General features: G+C 50.8%; 1 protein-coding gene across 9 annotated transcripts in view; it reads right to left on the reverse strand.

The window, feature by feature from the left end:
• SLIT1 (slit guidance ligand 1) overlaps positions 1-20,908 on the reverse strand; it is a 179,365-nt gene that overhangs the window by 44,213 nt on the left and 114,244 nt on the right. For all 9 annotated transcript variants that reach the window (XR_014826653.1, XR_014826652.1, XR_014826656.1 and 6 more), the window contains exons 9-19: positions 17,896-18,043; positions 17,360-17,431; positions 16,769-16,840; positions 14,159-14,230; positions 13,298-13,441; positions 5,115-5,278; positions 4,135-4,158; positions 3,842-3,986; positions 3,139-3,213; positions 2,841-2,984; positions 11-154 (exon numbers count right to left, since the gene is read on the reverse strand). Coding sequence is in view for 2 of the 9 variants with exons in the window: in XM_084994951.1 (XP_084851077.1) it covers positions 11-154; positions 2,841-2,984; positions 3,139-3,213; positions 3,842-3,986; positions 4,135-4,158; positions 5,115-5,278; positions 13,298-13,441; positions 14,159-14,230; positions 16,769-16,840; positions 17,360-17,431; positions 17,896-18,043 (1,204 nt within the window). In the remaining 7 variants the exon portion in view is untranslated. The remainder of the gene's footprint in view (positions 1-10; positions 155-2,840; positions 2,985-3,138; positions 3,214-3,841; positions 3,987-4,134; positions 4,159-5,114; positions 5,279-13,297; positions 13,442-14,158; positions 14,231-16,768; positions 16,841-17,359; positions 17,432-17,895; positions 18,044-20,908) is intronic.

Consider the following 20,908-nt stretch of genomic DNA (forward strand, 5'->3'; position numbering starts at 1 on the left):
CTGCACTTACAGCGTGGAGAGGGCCTGGAGGGTGTCGAAGGCTCCGGGGGAGATGGTGGCGATCTGGTTGTCGTAGAGCGAGAGGAGGCGGACGTTGCGCAGGCCCGTGAAGCTGTCGTTGTGGATGCAGCTGATACGGTTGTTTCGCAGCATCCTGGAGTGGGGGAGCGGGGGAGAGCCGTGCTGTGCCTGCGGCCATCCGCCCACCCCGTGTTTTGGCCCCCAGTGCCCAGTTCACAAGTTCTCCTCCCAGGGCCCTGAGCCACAGAGGGGAGCCCCAGCACCAGGACTCTGCCCGCCTGTGCTTCCCTCCTGGCCCCACCCTGCCTCTGAGATGCCTGCCTCTCCATCCTACCCGCATGGTCCCCACACAGATAACCCTCCCCTCACTCCCTGATGCACAGAGCTTCTCCGTCCTCCAGGCTGCGTTCCACATCGGCACCTGGACCTTCCCAAAACTTAAACCCAGCCTGGTTGCTCTCCACAGTGGCCTCTGAACTGTCCACAGAATCATGTTTAGACGCTTCACTGTGACCCGTGAGAGCCTCTTCAACCCAGCCCCGGACCTGCACCTGCCCACTTCCCTGGGGCTGGACACACCCTCGACTCTGCCGTCTTTCAGGCCTGCACTGACCTTCTTCCCCACTGACAGCTGCAAAAGTCTCTGTTCATCCCCAAACACCTGGCTCAAGTCCCTTGCCCAAGAAAAAACAAAAACCAAGAGGCAATTCATAGAAGAAATTAAAACGGTTTAAACGAGAGAGCTAGATGAGGGAGATTAAAAGGTACATACCTCCAGTTACAAAATAAATGAGTCACGAGCATGAAATGTACAGAAAGACATTGTTTATGAACATTCACTGAAAATGTTCAAACTTACTAGTCATCGAGGACATTTAATCGAAACTGAATCTCTGGCTGCCAAATTGCAACGCAATTAAAATGTCACAGTAATAGGAATGGCCAGGGTTGGCAAGAGGGTGGGAGGATGGGCCCTTTCAAGCACGCATGGCTGGTGGGAGAACGACCTTCACCCAGCAGGCCTACCTTTAGGGATTTCTCTAAAAGGGAGTAACCCCAGGAGTTCCCGTCATGGCTCAGGGGAAATGAATCTGACTAGCATCCATGAGGAGGCAGGTTCGATCCCTGTCCTTGCTCAGTGGGGTAAGGATCTGGCGTTGCTGTGAGCTGTGGTGTAGGTCACAGACGCGGCTTGGATCCCATGTTGCGGCGGCTGTGGTGTAGGCCACTAGCTGTCGCTCCAATTTGACCCCTAGCCTGGGAACATCCATGTGCTGTGGGTGTGGCCCTAAAAAGACAAAAAAATAAAAATAAATAAAAGAGAATAACCCTGGGTAGGCACAGAATTTCATGACAAAGATATTGATCATAGCATTGCTTGTAACAAAATTAGAAATAGCCTAAATCTCTAATCATTATGTGATATGCGATGATTCAAAATGATGTTGTAAAAGAAACTCTAAGGATATATAGAGACGCTCACATTATGTTTAAGGAAAAAAAGATTACTAGACTGTATTCTAGGGTTTCATTAAAATATATATTTAAGTTTGCATACACGTATGTGTGTGTGTGTGTGTGTGTGACTGGAAGGATAGTTGTCTGTATCAACAATGAACCGTGGTCAGGTCTGCACAGCCGAGGGGTTACAGGTGTTCCCCTCCCTGTGCCTGCACCCATCCGTCATGCGCTCTTGTAGGATCTATCCCAGCACCAGGCCTTCCTCTCTCCCCCGTCCACTCCCAGGCTTCCTCAGAAAGAATCCAAGTGACTGGTCAAAGAGTCCATGACGCCCTCTTTCTAGGAATACTAGGCATGTATACCAAAGAGTGAGGCAGCCGTCTGTAAGAACCTGCCACCCTATATTCACAAGTGAAAAAAGCAAGCTGAAAAATACACTGCATGATAAATCCCCTTTTGTAAAACAGGCTGACAAAATCCACAGAGAATCCCTTCATGCGTCCATGTGCCTTGCACAAATTCTGTGGCAGATGCTCGGAAAACAAATCTATAGCCCTATTGAGAGCTGGGATTTAAATCCAGGCAGGTGGCTTCTAGAAGTGTTGGCCATGTGTGGCTATGTACATAAATTAATAAAATGAAATGAAATTCAAAAGTACATTTCAAGGGCTCCAGTGACACATGTGGCTACTGGATTGGAAAGTACAGAGGTGGGACGTCTGTCACTATGGCGAGTCTCAATGGGACAGCATTGGCTACCCGATGCTCTAAAGGTCTACACAACCAGCTGAAGAGCTAGTGCTGCCTGGACAGAGAGGGGCTCCCTGAGGCGTTCAACGGAGCGGGGGGTGATCCCAGGACCCACTCATCCCCATGTCTAGAAAGCTCTGCTTGGATTCTGAATCAGGAGTCCCAGAATCCCAGGGATAGTGGGACATCCCTGCTCCCCCATTGACACCCACTTGAGTCACTTCTGCAATTTTCTCACCACTGCAGCGCCAGCCACCCCTGAACTGAACACAGGGGCTGTGCTCTTGCAGCCTGACCACAGGAAGATGAGAGGGCACCTCCAGATGGGCCCATCTCCCCCCATGTCTTCACCCGCCATCGACTCCACACCCCAGGGAACAAGGAAGCAGGCCCCACCACAGTTACCCACATCTGATTACTTGGCACCCTGTAGCCAGGGTCCTCGGCCACCCCCTCCCCAACTCCTACAAGCTGGGGCTGGGGAAGGAGTCTCCTACCTCCTTCTTCCCTTCCTTTAAGGCAGGCACCCATGCTCTGGCTTGGCTTCTTCCTACCCCCACCCCCAGCCTCCTGCAGTCCATCTGCTCTGCTCCCCGCCCTGCACTCACAGCGTCCTTAGGCCATCCAGGCCCCGGAACATGCCGCTCCGGATGGACTCCAGCTGGTTGGCGGTCAGGTGCAGCTCGCTCACTGAGGCTGCGCCCTCGAAGGCTCCATCTTCAATTTCTGACACCTTGTTGTTGCTCAGATTGCTGGGAGAGGATGAGAGAGCTCAGGAACCATCCCCGCTTCCTGTACCCAACCCCATGTCTGGGCGCCTGCTCCCCACGGGAGCTACCAGCATTTCCCTTCCCCATTTTGACCAGCATTGTCCTGACTGCAGCTTCCCGCCAATGGGTAACTCACATTTTCTTCAGATGGGTGAGTTTTTTAAACATCCCAGTGGCCTCCAGGATGGAAATCTCATTGTTGTTTAATCGTCTGTAAGAGGCAAAGAAGGGAACTTACACGCCCATAAATGACAGACATTTAAGTATCTTCCAAACTGAGACTATGAGAGACACAAACAAAGAGAACTCCCAGAAGAATTTCTCTGGCAAGGAGAACTGATGCTATTTCTAAGGAAGGCTGGGCCGGGGCTGGGGGGGGGGGGGGTGTTGGTCACAAATGGGGATGTTTTTAACAGGAAAACTGCCATGAAATTTACATACACATAAATGACAGGTGTGTGTAGGTATCTAAGCAGATGCATATACACATGCATAAATGTATAGTTTTAGAGAAAGAAAAATTTAAAAGAATGGCTTAGGTTCCAACTTGAGATCATGGAATCAGGTGCCCATAAAGAAAGTAAAAGCATGATTGAGAGAAGTCACCCTAGTTCAGGCTGGTGACCGGCCCTTGGGGCCAGAGACTGCTTGGGGGCGGGTGACGCGTGGGGCTGGGAGTGAGAAGCAGAGGGGAGGTTTAGCGCAGGAGCCAGCAGCTGGCACGCTCCTGGGGTGGGGTCTCCAGAGATCCCCAAATAGAGGTGCATAGAGGAAAAGGGGGAGGAGGCCCAGGAGGCAGCTGAGGGGAGGTTTGGGTGTTTGGCGGCAGGGGCCCTCACAGCTCGGCCGTGGCCTGGGGGATGCGCTCAGGGATCTTGGAGAGCTTCAGGCTGGAGCATTCCACCACGCTGGCCTCACAGCGGCACTTGTGGGGACAGACCACGTCGCTGTTGCACTCGCTGTTCAGCTGGTAATCCTCGGTGCCTGTGATTCGAGGTTGGGGCCGGGGGCTGAGGGGCTCCCAGCAGCGCTGCCCAGCCAGGTTCTGCTGGAGCCCCCAACCTGCCACCCCAGCCCCCTGCCCACCCACTTCCACTGTCCTACCCAGGTTGGCCTTGGTCCCCCCTCCTACCTGGAATGAAGTACTGTTCTTTGGCTGGGGAGAGAAGCAGAAACACCACAATAGCTGGGGGCTTCCAGGACATGTAGGGACAGTCCAGGTCCCAGCCCTGCTGCCAGTGGAAGCCACCCCAGGAGCGAGGCCAGGGCCCCAGAGCTCACCCACCCAGCCAGTGAGAAAGTCTTGCTATGGAGCACAGATGCTCCTAGCCCAGGCCCATGGGGGCAGCACCACACCCAAGTAAACCTCTTCCAGGGAGCATCAAACCATGGGAAGGGGAGTTCCTGTTGTGGCTCAGCAGTTAATGAACCCAACTAGCATCTATGAGGACACAGGTTTGATCCCTGGCCTCTCTCAGTGGGTTAAGGATCCGGTGTTGCCGTGAGCTGTGGTGTAGGTCGCAGGTGCGGCTCAGATCCCACATTGCTATGGCTGTGGTGTAGGCCGGCAGCTACAGCTCTGATTTGACCCCCAGCCTGGGAACCTCCATATGCCGCCAGTGCGGCCCTAAAAAGACAAAAAACAAAACAAAACAAAAAAACACGGGAACGTTCACGTGCAATGGCCCAGGTGAGGATGGATCAGGATCCGGACTCAGAAGCTGACCCACACTGTCCCCTGCCAGTTGCCGCTTCAGCCGCCCCAGAGCCTGAAGGAGGCCATCGTCTCTCAGAGGAGGGTTCCCAGGCCTCCTGAGTATCTTAAAAGGCTTGAGGGCAGCAGCCTGAAAGAACTATCATGGGAGTAGAGGGACCTGGGTCCCTGTTGGTTGCTCCCTGGGGACCTTCGACAAGCTCTACCTCCGACCCGGAACTCAGTCAAACGAAGGGCAGGAAATTGTAATCCAAGACTTCAATGGGGGACCTGGACCCCCAACGTGGGTCCCAGTGGACCAGGGAACCCTCATCGGAAGCCTCCAGGAAACTTCACGAGGTCCCTGAACAGACCAAAGGCGGGAGGGCGGGCGGGCCGGCGGATGGGCGGGCAGCTACCTGAGCACCGGAACTTCTTGCTCTTGATCTGCCCGATGCGCTTGTTGGCGAGGCGCCGGGGGCTGGCGCAGCGGGCCCCGCTCGTCTCAATGGGATTGGTGCGCAGGAAGTCCGCCAGCCACTTGAGGTTACAGTCACAGATGAAAGGGTTCTGGGCCAGATGCCTGTCCACAGGAGATAGGTCAGGGATCAAAGTCAAGGCTGCACACGTGTGCTGACAGCCACCTGCATGATATTTCACGGCCCAGAGCCAGGCCGGGCCCTGGAGAGAAATGCACCACCCGAGGACACCACCTGGGGGCGCCCACCACCTACAGAGAAGTCTTGCCAGAGCCTCGTAGGGGGGTGGACCTCGACAGCGCAGAGCTTCCAGCTGTCCCTCTGTCCCCTCTCCTTCTACTCACCCGTCCCTCCCTTGCCACGAGACAAATATGAATGATGCACGAACATCCCAGAGACCAGCCAGGGCAACCCTATACTTCCAAGCGCGAGGTGACAGAATGGGCATTAGAACTGAAGACTGTCAGTGCCCAGAGGCCTTTGGACTGCCCAGTGAGTCTTGGACATCCCCTCCCTGTGACCTCGGGCAGCTGCAGCCCCCCTCCTACAGCCTCTGTCAGGCAGGGAATGAGGCTCAGGTAGCAGGCTGGACCTGCCGCTGGGGTGGGAGGTCTCAGTGCCTGGGCGGCCCCTCAGCTTGACATGGCCTCCCACCCGAGGCCGTAGGGGCTGCTTCTCCTTGAACATTTTACAGGCTGTCTCTTGACACAGGGACAAGCAGAAGGCATTACTAGGTAGCTACTTCTTGGGAGCCACTGACCTTTTCTTGCTGGCTCCCTGTTTACGGGTAGGATAAATGTGGTGAGGGGGCAGCTGACAGGTGACATCAGCTAAGGGAACCCGGGTCACTGTAAGCAACCACAGGGGTGCCTTTCCCATTGGCCCTGACCGCCCTGCAGGCTCAGACCAGCCACATCTGAACCACCCAGCAGCTGGCGTGCCCACTGCAGCATCGTGTGCCCTGCTTTCCACATGGAGACAGCCACGACAAAGAATCCCTGCCCTGTCCTGCCTACCGTACCCGAGGGACAGCACTTCTGCATGGGGCCGGCTCAGAGGACTCGCCATGTCAGGGGCACTTCTTCTCCATCTAAATGCCATCAGTTCCGATCATCTACCCTGCCCAGAGTCTGTGCCCAGCTCAGCTCAGACCTTGGCCACTCTCTCTCCATCCTCCTAAGCTCTCTGGCTGCTGGTTGGGATGTCTGGTGACTGCCTTCCCTGCCTGGCTGTCCTCTCCACACCCCTCTGCAGGGCCCCCCACTTCTCTGCCTGAGTTCTGGCTCCTCTCAGCTCCATCAGGTGGACCAGGCCCCTCTCACCCCTTCCGCATCCAGTTCAATGTTTGTTTCCCGACTTAAAGTGCCAATTTGCACAGACGGGATGTGTTTGCTCACTCCCCAGGGCAGAGTGTGTAACTAATGTAAAATACCCCAGGATTCAGGAATTGCTCGGGGCTCCTTCCAGCTGCTCATCCACATCTGTCTGTGCCTTCGTACCCAGCCTCTTCCTGAATGAATTGCTTCCCTGTATCACAATCTTGGCAGAAAACCCTGTTTAAAATCAACTCAATTATGTTGTTCAGGAATGTCTTAAAATGCCCGAGGGGTGCAGAGTAGAATACTTCCTCTAAAAGGCTATTTGTGTCAAAAGCAATCTATAAAACTTGAACCACCCACTGAGGCAAGTGGCTTCTGTAGAAACTTAAGTATTTGACTTAAAGTAGACATTTTAGTAGTTGTAAAGAGTAGGGAACTGGGGAGAGAAAATGCTCAGGAAGAAAAAATATATATATTGGGGAAAAGAGAATCATGTTAAAGGCACACCCCAAAATAGGCTGCTCTTGTGGCCAGGTAGTTATCTTCATGGACCTTTCTTTCCTTCCTTCCTTCCTTCCTTCCCCTTTCTTTTTCTTTCTCTTTCTTTCTTTCTTTCTTTCTTTCTTTCTTTCTTTCTTCCTTCCTTCCTTCCTTCCTTCCTCTCTTTCTTTCTTTCTTTCTTTCTTTCTTTCTTTCTTTCTTTCTTTCTTCCTTCCTTCCTTCCTTCCTTCCTTCCTTTCTTTCTTTCTTTCCTTCCTTCTTTCTTTCTTTCCTTCTTTCTTTCTTTGTCTTTCCAGGACTGCACCAGCAGCCTATGGAAGTTTCCAGGCTAGGGATCAAATCGGAGCTGCAGCTGCCAGCCTACACCACAGCCACAGCAATGCCGGATCCTTAACCCGGCCAGAGATCGAACCCACGTCCTCATGGATACCAGTCGGATTTGTTACCACTGAGCCACAGTGGGAACTCCCTCCATGGACATTTCTGACAGCGGAAGGTAGAAGGGAAAACGTATTCCCAGTCCCTTTCTTTCTTTTTTTTTTTTTTAAGAAAATTTGTGGCCACACCCGTGGCATGTAGAAGTTCCCAGGCCAGGGACTGAACCTTCGCTGCAGCAGTAACCAGAGCCACAGCAGTGACAACATCATATCCTTAACCCACTAAGCCACCAGGGAACTCCCTAGTCTCTTTCTTATGATATGCATTAAGAAATCATAACTCAAAATCTTTTGGGGAAGACACTCAACACCATTGGTCAAAGTAAACCCACGCTACCACGTCATATCCACTAGGATGGCTATGATAAAAAAAAAAAAATCGATACCAAGTGAGAACAAGGATTTAGAGAAATTGGAACCTTCATAACGTTGCTGAAAAATATACAGCCACCTTGGAAAAGGTGGCAGTTTCTTTAAAAGTTAAATTTCCCATGTGACCCAGAAATTCCGAGAGAGATGAAAACATTACATGAAGATGCATAAGCAAATATTCACAGCAGCAATATTCATAATGACCCCAAAGCAGGAATGACCCCAAATGCCCATCAATTAGGAAGGATAAACAAAAGGTGCATGTCATGGAAAATTATTTGACAATAAAAAAGAACAAAGTACTGATACATACTGTAGTACAAAGGAGCCTCAAAAATGTTACGCTCAGTGGAAGACGCCAGTCACAAAAGACGATATGCGATTTCATTTTTATGAAATACCCAGAAAAGGCAAATCTATAGAGACAGAAATTAGATGAGTGCTTGCCTGGGAATGGGCTGGAAATAGGAAATTGCAAATGGATCCAAGGATTTTTTGGGGTAATGAATGTTCTAAAGCTGAATTGCGGTGATAGTTGAGCAACTGTAAATTTACTAAAAATCATTGAATTTTACACTCAGAACAGGTGAATTTTATGGTATATAAGTTATACCCCATTCAAGCTTAAAAGTTAAAAAAAAAAATCTCTTGGGGCAAGTAAAACGATCTCAGCCCCAGATCTTGAAGCTATGAACAAATCAAGCAAGACTGGTTGAGTTTAAATCCACTCAGGTCAAACATAAGACTCAGGGAGGGGTTTAACTATCCGAGCCTATAATAAGAATATCTGATTGTCTTGGTTTGCAGTTATTTTATTCTTTTTCCAAACTGTACTTTAGTTGTTAATATATGATATATATTATATATAGTATATATATAATATATATGATATAATATAATATATAATAGTTGTTCAGTTTAGTTTTACAGCCTTAAATAACGAGGTCTATTCTTAGGGAAAAAGCACAATTGAGGGGCAAGTTAACTAATTTCTCAGTGGTAGGGAAGCGATGCGGAGAAATCAAATCCTTGCTCCACTTGTTGTTAGGTGACCTTGGGGGAGTCAAATCACATAATGTCCCTTTGCCTCGGTTTCCTCATAAGTAATTCGGAAGATCTACCTCCTTAGGTCATTGTAAGTATTAAGTAAGATAATAACACACAGAGTTTCCATTGTAGCTTAGTGGGTTAAGGACCTGACAGGGTGCCTATGAGGATGCAGGTTCGATCCCTAGCCTCACTCTGTAGATGAAGGATCTGGTGTTGCTGCAAGCTTCGGCATAGGTCGCAGATGCAGCTCAGATCTGGTGTTGCTATGGCTGTGGTATAGGCTGGCATTTGCAGCTCCAATTCGATCTCTAGCCTGGGAACTTGCATATGTTGCAGGTGCAGCCGTAAAAAGAAAAAAAAAAAAAAAAGATAATACATGCAAAGGACAGTGCCCTGGCCCCCGGTAATAAACAGCGGTGACTACTACTATTATCATCAGAATTGCTACTATTGCCATCTCTCCCATGGGAAACCTTCCTGGACTAACATTCTGTCCAGCTTTGTGCCCTACTATGACCTTGCTGGCAGTGGCCAAGGTCTCAGGTACAGTGTCTAGGGGGATAGAAGCACTCCTGAAATCCAGCCAGGGAAATTGATACAGACCGAGGCCACCCTGTGTGCACACAATCCGTTCCATGTATTCACTCTCTTTTCACCTTGAATGGGAGACAGCTCCTTACATGAGACCCTCAGCCCTATGCCCCACCCCCGGCTTTCCTGTGTGTGTCCCCAGCCCTGAGATCTCCTTAGTGCACTTCTCTCGGATGTTCTGCCACGCACAAAATAATCCACCTTGCCAGTGTCTCCCTGCAACCTCTAATTTCACATCCTTGATGAGGCTTTCCCGTGGTGCTCCCTCTCCCTGGTCATAAGCAAATTAATTAGCAGGAGTGGACTGCCCACGAGCTTGTGGGCTTTAATGAGTTTGTCCTCATAGCTGACATCCCTGCTGACATGCCTGGTCCCCAGGGAGCAGGAGCTGCACCTTCTACTCAACCTGTTCTGCACCCATCCCAGCGCTCCATCTGCACCCATCCCAGCGCTCCGTGCAGATCCTATCTGGCAGAGAGCACTGCCCAGCAGGCAAACAGTGGCAGGGATAGCAACAACGATGGCCACGATAATGTGGCCTATCAAGCTCCCGTGGCAGGCCCCGCAGGACAGCACCTCAAGTCAAAGTGCAGGCTCAGAATTAAAGAGATGGAATGTGGTGCCTGAGTTTAACCAAACAGTAGAAGAGTTTCCCCCATACAGAAGCGTTCCAGCTGAAATTCGAGACCTCTTTTTCAAAACGTAACTACAACCGCATGAGCAAATGAAGAAGGATCCATTTCAGGCTCCCTGATGAATGAGGGGGTTGAGGCCTTGCAATCACTGGCCTTGCAACCAGATATCATGAGCTTCCTGATGAAAGTGCACAATGCCAACTATGAAGTCCTCTTGCCAGGAGAAAAAAAAACATCTGAACCTGACCCAAGCTCCCCGATGAAATTTTCTGCAGTACATAGAACAGAGGAACACGTGAAACTATACCAGAGGGGGGATGCAATCAGCAAATCAAAACTATGGGGACCTCTCCAGATGAGCGAAGCAGTGTCTTCAACAAATAAGATGCAAAAAAAAAAAGGGAGATGGACTCCTATCGAATAAAAACAACTTCAGCGATACATCAACCAGTGTCAGCCAGTTGTATTACACAGGCCTTATTTATTTACGGGATAGGGAATTTTAAAATGCTCTTTAAATTTTCTTAAATTAATTTTTTTATGGCCACACCTGTGTAAGATGCCAGGCTAGGGGTCGAATTGGAGCTGCGGCTGCTGGCCTATGCCACAACCACAGCAATGCCAGATCTGAGCTGCGTTTGCAACCTATATTGCAGCTTGCAGCAATGCTGGATCCTTAACCCACTGTGTGAGGCCAGGAATCGAACCCATATCCTCACAGATACGATGTCTTGTTCTTAACCTGCTGAGCCAGAACGGGAACTCCTAAAGTTAATTTTTGAAGGTTACTTTCCATTTACAGTTATGAAAAAATATTGACTATATTCCCTGTGTTGTACAATACATCCTTGAGCCAATCTCACTACCAATAGTTTGTGCCTCCCACTCCTCCATTCCCCCTCCTACCTCTCACTGGCAACCATGAGTTTGTTCTCTATATCTGTGAGTCTAGTTTGTTTTATTTTTTAGATTCCACATATAAGTGATATGATACAATATTTACATTTCTCTGACATATATAATTATTATAAAGCCCTCCAGGGCCATCCATGTTGCTACAAATGGCAAGATTTCATTCTTTTTTATGGCTGAATAGTATTCCATTATATATAGATATACCACATCTTCTTTATCCATTCATCTGTTGATGGACACTTAGGCTGCTTCCATATCTTGCAATTACAAATAATGCTGCTATGAACTTTGAAGTGTAGATAACATTTCAAATTAGGATTTTTTTTTTCCAGATATATACCCAGGAATGGAATTGCTGGGTCCTATGGTAGTTCTATTTTTAGTTTCTTGAGAAAACTCCATACCATCTTCTGCAATGGCTGCACCAATTTACATTCCTACCAACAGCATATGCATAAGGCCTTATTTAAGTCCTGATTCAAATACTTTCCTTTTTTGTTTTTGGGAGCTCACCAAAAAAGTCCCCAGGCCAGGGATCAAACCTGAGCCACAGCAGTGACAACACTGAAGCCACCAGGGTACTCCTACAAATTTTTTTTTAAGTTGTATGACATGTAGGAGACATTTGGAAATTTGAATACTAGTTAGATATTTGATGATATTAAAGATTTGTTACTTTTTTTCTTTTTTCTTTTTCTTTTTTTCAGCCACACCTGTAGCATATGGAAGTTCAGGGACCAGGGGACGAATCAGAGCTGCAGCTGCCAACCTATACAACAGCCACAACACCAGATCCAGGCTGCATCTGTGACCTCTGCTGAAGCTGGATCCTTAACCCACTGAGTGAGGCCAGAGATCAAACCCGCATTCTCATGGATAAGGTGTGGTGCTTCACCTGTTGAGCCACAACAGGAACTCTTATTACATTTTTAGATATAATAATAGAGTTGTATTTTATTTATTTATTTATTTTGTCTTTTTGCCTTTTCTTGAGCCACTCCGTGGCATATGGAGGTTCCCAGGCTAGGGGTCTAATCGGAGCTGTAGGCACTGGCCTACACCAGAGCCGCAGCAAAGCTGGATCAGAGCTGCGTCTGCGACCTACACCACAGCTCACAGCAACGCTGCATCCTTAACCCACTGAGCAAGGCCAGGGACCGAACCCACAACCTCAAGGTTCTTTGTCAGATTCGTTAACCACTGCACTGGACAGGAGCTCCTAGTGTTGTATGTTTTTAAAGAGTCCTTGCCTTTCATGAATAGGTATGAAGTCTGTGTGGATGATAAATGATGTCTGAGATTTACTTCAACGTAGTCTGAGAGTTCCCGTCATGGCTCAGTGGAAACGGACTAGCACCCATGAGGATGCAGTTTTGATCCCTGGCCTTGCTCAGTGGGTTAAGGATCCAGCATTGCTGTGGGCTGTGGTGTAGGTCGCAGATGCAGCTAGGATCCCAAGTTGCTGCTGCTGTGGCTGTGGTATAGGCCAGCGGCTACAATTCCCATTCGACCCCTAGCCTGGGAACCTCCATATGCCTTGGGTGTGACCCTAGAAACACAAAACACAAAAAAATTAGTTTGGGAGGCATGGAAGAGGGAAGTATAGATGAAAAAAGACTGGCCATCAGTTAAAGCTGGGTGATGAGCACTGAGAGGTTAGCAATGCTACTTTTAATATGCTTGTAATTTTCTATAATAAAAGATTAAAACAAACTCCTAGAATTGTTGTGCTCTAACTTTTTTAATTTATAATCATCATTGCTATCACTATTTCATTGTTTGAAGCATAATCATATACAAGATGCACTATTATTTTATGCATTACAAGAAATAACAAAATGTTGCCAATTAAATGATAGGCCATCCATTGTAATAGGCATCCCAATTTCACAGCTGTTAATGCGGAAACAATGCATGTCCTAGAATCAATGGGTAATAATAATATATGAATATTAACTGTAGCCAGCATGTTACGAATCATTTGCAATGAACTAAGCTCTATATAAACATCCCTTTTCATTTCACAACGACCTTATGAAGAAGATGATCTCGTTTTATGAATGAGTAAACTCAGCTCCAGAGAAGCTAATTAACTGCCCAGGGTCACACAGCCAATAAGAGGCATAGCTGGGATCCGAACCCAGGACTGTTTAACCCAGAATCTGTCCTCTACAAGAGGCCATTCCCAGGGAGTAAAAGGCACAGGGTAAGACAGCTGCCTGTACCTGGAGGCTGTTACTTCCCCCAGGTCCACCTGCTGGGGCAGGGGTCGGGGGGAGGAACAAGGGCAGGGAGGCACTCACAGGGTCTGGATGGCCCGCAGGGAGGTGAAGGTGCCCTTGGCGAGACCCTGGATCTTGTTGTCGTACAGGGAGAGCAGGGAGAGATTCTGCAGGTCCTGGAAGGCGTCGGGCCGGACACAGTTGATCTTGTTGGCATTCAGGAGCCTGTGGGCAGAGCCAGGGCCAGTGGGGAGGGGAGAGGCACAGAGGTGGACTCAGCACATCCTGGGCACCCTCCCAGGCCCCCATCAAGTGTTATCTCAGGGCGGAGTCCCCAGGCGCAGGCCTCTGGCCCTCGTCCACTCCAAACAGAGGAGCCGGGAACTCCAGCTGCCATCTCCATGCATGGGGACCGTTTAATCACCCAGCTCCTCTCTGTCCAGGAACAGCTGGAGGTGCCCCCATGGGATCTGGGACAGCGGAGGTCACAGAGGCAAAGCCCCCCGCAAAGGCCTTGTGGGGGGTCCTCCTCGTCCCCAGGGTTCTGCTGGGTTTCCCAGGCGGCTGAGATGGAGCATCTGGCTTCTGTGCATCTCAGGTCCAGAGAGAAAATCCTTGCCTGAATGCTCAAGGTTCAAGCAGGCTGAACTGGGCCTGGGGGTCCCACTGCAGCAGACAACTTTGTCCCAGGCGATGCCAAGGTCCCCAGGAACGTAGGCCACGTCTCAGGAGCCTGTCAGCTCAGGCATCCACAATCAGCTGTGAATCACCTCTCTCTCCCTCTCTGGCCCCGTGAGCCCCCTGGCCTCTCACAGCCCCACCAGGTCTGCATGCCTCCAAGCTTCTTGCCTTCATGAATTCCACACCCCAGACTGAGAGGCCGCAGGAACACCTCTGCCCTCCCTGGGGCCCACCCAACATCATACACATTGGGGTCCTTACAGGAGCTGGAGGGTGAACAGGCCTCCAAATACTCCCCGGGGGAGGTCTGTGATCTTGTTCCCATAGAGGACCCTGGAGAAAAGGCAGCAGAAAGAGAGCATTAGCGAACAGCCAGCAGGCCGGGCCACAGCTCTGCAAGTCCTGGCCACACAATGGTGCCCCTCAGCCTTTCACACTGCAGGTCCTAGTGGTGTAGGCTTGTTGTAAGAGGGGCCAGCAGGTGGCAGTAAAGAGTGCTGGAAGGGGTTTCTACCTGCACGAAGGTCCCCTATGCGCTAGTGGCAGATGCCATCCTCATAACTGCAGGAACACCCCACTTAATCCCTGCCCTCACACACGGCTCCCACAGAAGCCTACAAGGGGGCCTTCCAGGAACCTCATGGGAAATTAACCTGGTTTGGGAGCCAAAAGGAGATGGTTCAAAGAGAAGAAAATCCCAAGGGCAGGAATAATTAACATATTTTCAGAGAATACAGGCAAAAACTGGAATGCTAGATGTCACATGAGGTATGAACCCTAGTGCATCAAGCAAGTCTTTCCAACACGGATAAAACACCAGAAGGAAACAGACCAAAGTGGTAGCTGCACTGAGATCTGCCGATAGGACTGCAAGTGGGTTGTTTATGCTTTAACATTTTCTTTCTTTCTTTCTTTTTCTTTTGATTTTCAGGGCTGCACCCAAGGCATATGGAGGCTCCTGAGTTAGGGGTCTAATTGGAGCTACACCTGCTGACCTAGGCCACAGCCACAGCAACACCAGATCTGAGCCACATCCGTGACCTACACCACAGTTCACAGCAATGCCGGATCCTTAACCCACTGCGTGAGGCCAGGGATTGAACCCGAGACCTCATGGTTCCCAGTTGGATTCATTTCCACTGCACCATGACGGGAACTCCTGCTTTAACATTTTCAAAGTTTTCTACATTGGAGCATGAATCCCATGTATAATCAGAAAAAAAAAAAAAAAGCAAAGGTTCAAAAAAGATATGCCAGCAGGAATAAATTCAGACAGATGGCGAAAGCATCGAGGGAGTTTGGGGGGCTTGTTCCATTCCAATATCCCAAGCAGCCCCCACAAGCCACCCCTGGAAACATTCTGTCTGGGTGAAAACAGAGTGTGCTGTCTCTCTGAGATGGTTCTTAGAAGAGACACAGCTGCAGCTAAGTGGGATCAGGGTTAGCTCATGCAGAGAGCTCCAGTGTGGCTTGGGTGGAGGAAACAAATGGGACAGCAGCTTGGATTTTTCCCATCCAGCACCAGGAAGCCACTGAGACACGATCAGATTCCCATTTGGAAAGATCCCCCCATCTGCTATGTGGAGAACGAAGGGGGCAGGCGTTGAGGCAGGGAGACCAGGCCAGGGTCTGCCAAGGTGGACCCTGTCTAAGGATCTTTTTGCATGACCTCAGCTTGAAAGTTCCTATCTCGTGAGGAGGCGGCTGTAACCAGGGGGTCATGAGCAACAGGAACCCACTTAGATGGGTTATGGTCAAGTTCCAGTTGAAGAGGAGATGCATTCACTTTTCAGAGGAAGACCCTGCATTTTGGCAGCCACCAAATCAATCTGATCTCCTCAGTTGAAGATACTGACCTATCACCAGGCTGTTGTGTACAGCTGTGTGGGTTGCACACTGCACAATTTTAGGGGTGCCATCCACAATGGGCCACGTGCTATCTTGAACTCTACTCTAAGACAGGAGGGTGCACAGCCTCCTGCACTGCCCCAGGGGGAGTTCCATTCTGTTCGGCCTCCCAGGCCCCTAATCTATGCCAAGCATGTGTCCAGTGCTGCAGAGGGACAGGTGAAAATACTCATTCTTAATGGTAACGAATGGCCCCCATCAACTAGAAACTTGCCTGACTACAGGGCACCCTGGGTTCACTCTCTGTATAGACAAAATACTATGGGACCTCAGTGAGTGAGAGGCTTGCAGAACCCAGGGGTGTGAGTAACGGTTCTTGGAAAAGAGATGAAGTAACATTTCTGAGATGAATTTTCCATGCTTCATGATGTTTTGTAGATTGATGGGTCCCCAATAAACCACTGAGTGAAGGGAAAGACTGGACAGGGCTGGGAAGTGGGGTAAGCAGGAAACACTGTTTTTGCATCAGCCACTATGACATGGGATCAGAGTGTGTTTGCGATGAAAGATACAAGGTGTGGCAGATTTCACAACTGGAGCTGGTGGTTATGGCCCTTATAGGTGACCTGGGGAAGGCTTAGGAGCACGGAGGGCTGGGCATCTGTGGAGAGCTGGTACCAACATGAAGGCTGGGCTGAGTCAGATGACGGCCACAAAGAATGCTGGGAAAATCCCCACCGCAGAAAGGAGAGCATCACAGTTGTCACGGGCAACAGCTCAGCCTCACTTCTCCACGCCCTCAGCCCTTGATTCCCTCCTCCCCCGCCCAGCTACAGAGGGTCCACAAAGAGGAAGGGGAAGCTGGGTACAGCAGCCCTGGACATTGTAGCCAGAGGAAGACCCACTGAGGCTAGGTGGGAGGGACTGTGCTCTCCTCTAGCACCCACTAGAGGGGCCCTGGGCTCTGCTGGCCTTCTTGGGGGATGCCCTGGGCCACTGCAGAGCTTTGGTGCTGCTACTCACAGTGAGTTCAGGGAGCGGAGGCCCTGGAAAGCGTCGGGTGCAATCTCCGAGATCTGGTTGTTGCTCAAGTCTCTGCAAAATGAGCAGAGGAGAGAGGGTGGCGGAATCCCTCAGCAGCCACCAAGCCCTGCCTATCCCTTCTACCTCCTAGATACCATAGGAGGCCAGGGCTTTCTTTGATATTAGGAAAGAGAAGAGCCAGTTCCCTTGTCCATCCAAAAAGCCCACAACTGGCCACTATATCCCTGAGCAATCATGCACAGGCAGGCACCCCAGGTATCCCTACACCCCCTCCCAGCCTCTACTGCTCCCAGGGGGGCTTAGGCTGAAATGGGAGGATGACAGTCAGCTCTGGTCCTGTCCCAGCCTCAGACTCAGCATCCTCTTTAGGCTTCCAGACAACCCTCCGAGGAGGTCACATCACCGCCATCCCCACATCACAGAGGAGCCTGGCAAGAAGGCCAAATGATAGCTTCACCCACCCGAGGTTGCTTGGCTCTAGGGGGCAGAGGCAGGACCTCCCCAGCTGTGGTGTGCCTGGCCCAAGCTCCACCCCCTGCTGACCCCCAGGGAACAGCAGGAGGCACTCACATCCTCCGCAGCTTTCTGTAGGGAGAGAAGGCTCCCGGGGGGATGGACTTGATCCCATTGAGCTCCAGGCGGCTGCGGAGAGAGAACACAGAGGAAGGACAAGGTCAGGTCACCCCACACACTTGCTGCCCGAACAAGGCGCTTTGCCTGCTGGCCCCTGTTCTGTCTGGAGTAGGGGGACTGGCACAGGCAGAGAAAAGGGACAACTTTCAAGCTCCCGTCCACCTTATCCCAGGCTGCGGTGGCGGAAATGCAGGCTCACACATGATGCTAATAGTAAGAGGCCAATTCCAGCAGACTCACCCAGCGGGGCTGGACTGATGGATCACAGAGGGTCTCCCCTCCCCACCCCTCTACAGTCGCCAGTTTGCGCAGAGAGCTCGGCCCAGAAGTGGCAAAGTGTGTCTTCCCTGTTTATACAGAGGGGGCCTCCAGGCAAGCCTTGGGGGCAGCACCTGTTCTGGCCTGCCCCTGGACCACCAGAGCCTGGCCCAGCCCACAGGGAGCATCCCGCCCCCTGCCCTGCCTGTACTCACATCTCCGTCATGGTCTCGGGCAGATTGGCAGGGATGGCGGTGAGGCCTTTGCCACGACAGTCGACGATGCCGTTGCTACAGGCGCACATGGCAGGGCAGGAGCCGGAGGAGAGGGTGCAGGAGGGCACACGTCCTGCCTCCCCCTGGCCTGCGGAAACAGCGGCCTGTGACCTCAGGGTGTCCTCCCTCCCTAGACTTGGGCGGATGGGTGGGGACAGGGTGTGTCTGTGGATGGGGATGAGCCAGAGGAGACGCCCAAGGACCGTGATGTAATTCTGTGAGTGCCTGGCGCAGAAAGGGTACTGGTGAGATGTTTGCTGAACTTGCATCTGAGCTTCACTGTGCTGCATGAGAGTGTGATTCACATGCTAGGAAATCCCAGCCTCGATTCTGAAGCTCTGGGTCCTAGTCCAAGTTATTCAACCCATCTGAGCCCAAGTATGACAGGGACCGTGTTTATCGAGCACCTACTTTGTGCCACATGCTAAGAGAAAGGTTGTACCTGCAGTAACTCATTGAATCCTGATGCACAGCCCCGTAAAGAACATGATGTCATTGTGGCCACGTGACAGGTGAGAAAACCAAGTCCTCAGTGTTAATTTGTGGAAATTCGCACAGCTAACAAGTGATGGAATCAGGGTGAAACCCAGTGTCTGAGGTAAGGGCCCACCCTTTCTCAAACCAAGGTGTCACTTCAATCAGGTGCGTGACCTTGAGTGTACAGCTGGCTGAATTTCTGCATGTGGATGCAGCCACTGAACTGCCCCCTCAACATGGACTATATCTGTCACCCAAGAAGCTGCCCTCATGCTCCTTCCCCAAGGTAGCTGATATTCTGAGATCTAGCACCAAAGATTTGTGCTGCTTGTTTGTGGACTTCACATAAACAAAACCAGACTACTGCATCCAGCTCGCTTGCATCTGGCTTCTTCCATTCAATATAAAATCTTCAAGGAGTTCCCGTCATGGCACAGTGGAAATGAATCCAACTAGGAACCATGAGCTTAAGGGTTCGATCCCTGGCTTTGATCAGTGGGTTACGGATCTGGCATTGCTGTGGCTGTGGCTGTGGCCTAGGCCGGCAGCTGTAGCTCCGATTCATCCCCTAGCCTGGGAACCTCCATATGCCGTGGGTTCAGCCCTGAAAAAAAAAAAAAAAAGCAATAACTACACTTTTTTAAAATTTAAAAATTAAAAAATATAAATAAATAAATAAATAAAATCTTTGCAATTTGCCCATGTTGGGTGAATTTGTATTTTTTTCTTTTTCATTGCTGAGTCGTGCTCTATGGTATGGCTCTGACATCATGAGCTAATCCATTCTTTTATTGGTGGCCTTTTGGGCTGCCTCTAGCTTTGGGATATTATGCAAAGAAAACACAATTGCTTGGATATTCTTGGCCATGTGTTTTGCAAAATATGCACCTTCCTAGCAGTGGCACGGCAGAGTCAGGGGGTAGATACATGTGCAAATTTAGTCGATTCTGCTAAACAGTCTGCAGAGTGGCCAGGCCGATTTGCACCCCCATCAGCATTTTAACCTCCAATCCTTTCCTTGGCTAGGAAGGGTGGGTGCCAAGGTCAGAGGGAACAAAGCCAGAACTCCTGGCAGATTGTGAAATTGTGTCCTCAGGACAGGGGTCACCGGGGTGAAGAGACCCCAGAGGAGAAAAGAAAAAATGCCTGAACAGAAAAACCAAGGTATTCCAAATGCAAAGGAAAACGTTTCATTCCCAAATTAAATTGTCCACATGAATTTATCTATTTCTAAAACCCTAGGCAGCTGCAATTACTCAGAGGTGCTGCCTCGGCCCAGGCTCTCCGTACAAACGAGTACACACCCATGCGTGCACTCTGCTCTCCCACTCACACACTCTCTCACACACTCACACACATGTTATACTCACACATGCCCACACTCTATCACACACTGTCTCACACACACACAGTCACAGACTCACACATGCACAGACGCACCTAATACACACTCACTCTCTCACACGCAAGCTCACACTCACTCTCACAGACACACACACACAAGCTCACACATGCTCACACACACAGCATCCCTAAGCACAGCGGTGTTCTCGGGCACTGCGGGGGCTGAGGAGGTCGGGACAGCCACCCCACCCCAGCCATGCGCCTCACACCGAGGAGAGGAGGCTGAGCTCCGTGTGGCTGGAGGGCTCTGGTTCACAGGCTTGGGAGAAAGGGGCAGCCCCTGATTTGTCAGGAATCTGAGAAGCAGCCATTCAGCCAGTGAACATTGCTTGAGCATCTGTGTCTCTGTATCGAGCACGAGCAAAGTGCTGAGATACAGGCAGAGAACACGGCACAGGTACCCATGCGCTTGCGGAGCCTGCAGTCTATGGGGAACCCCTGCTGGGGCCAGAGAAGGCTCCCTGGGCTCTGCAGGGTGAGGAGGAGCCAGGGACAGCAAGGCGGGGAGGGTGTGCTCAGCAGGGAGATAGTCTGCAAAGATGCTGGGGTGGCAGGCACCTGCTCCCGGGAGGGGCAGAGGTGAGCACGGTGGGACACATGAGTGAGGAGGCCGCCAGGCAGGGGAGGCAGAGCTGGAGGGCAGTATGGAGTCTCCCAGGAGCGCTGGGCGGCTGGGTGAGGACGAAGCAGCAGTGACCAGCCCAGACTCATGGGTCCCTTTAGGTCTTACTGGCTGCAGTCTGGAGAGTGGAGGAGCCAGAAAGGAAGTGGGTGACAGGGCAGGAGGCTCTCACAGGACCCAAGGTGGAAGACAGAGGCACGGACCCTGGGGTCCAGCTTACTTTGAACTGAGGCTGGAAAGTCCAATTCAATGATCTTTCATGGTAGCAATGGGGGAGGGGAGAGGCGGTAGGAGGAGGGGGCACGGAGTGGGGTGAGTGAGTGGCAGGAGGTATGAGATGGCAGGAAATGGAAGGAGGCATCCGGGAGAAGCAGAAAGAGGGAGGAGGTGGGACAAAGGGGACAATGGGTAGGGGACATGGAAATGATGCGTAGGGGCAGGTGGGGGAAC

This window comes from Sus scrofa, chromosome 14 (assembly GCF_054392235.1).
Source record: "Sus scrofa isolate SSC_HxYL_T2T_F1_AM1 chromosome 14, Sscrofa_HxYL_maternal_Yorkshire_Landrace_v2.0, whole genome shotgun sequence".
NCBI classification, from domain to species: Eukaryota; Metazoa; Chordata; class Mammalia; order Artiodactyla; family Suidae; genus Sus; species Sus scrofa.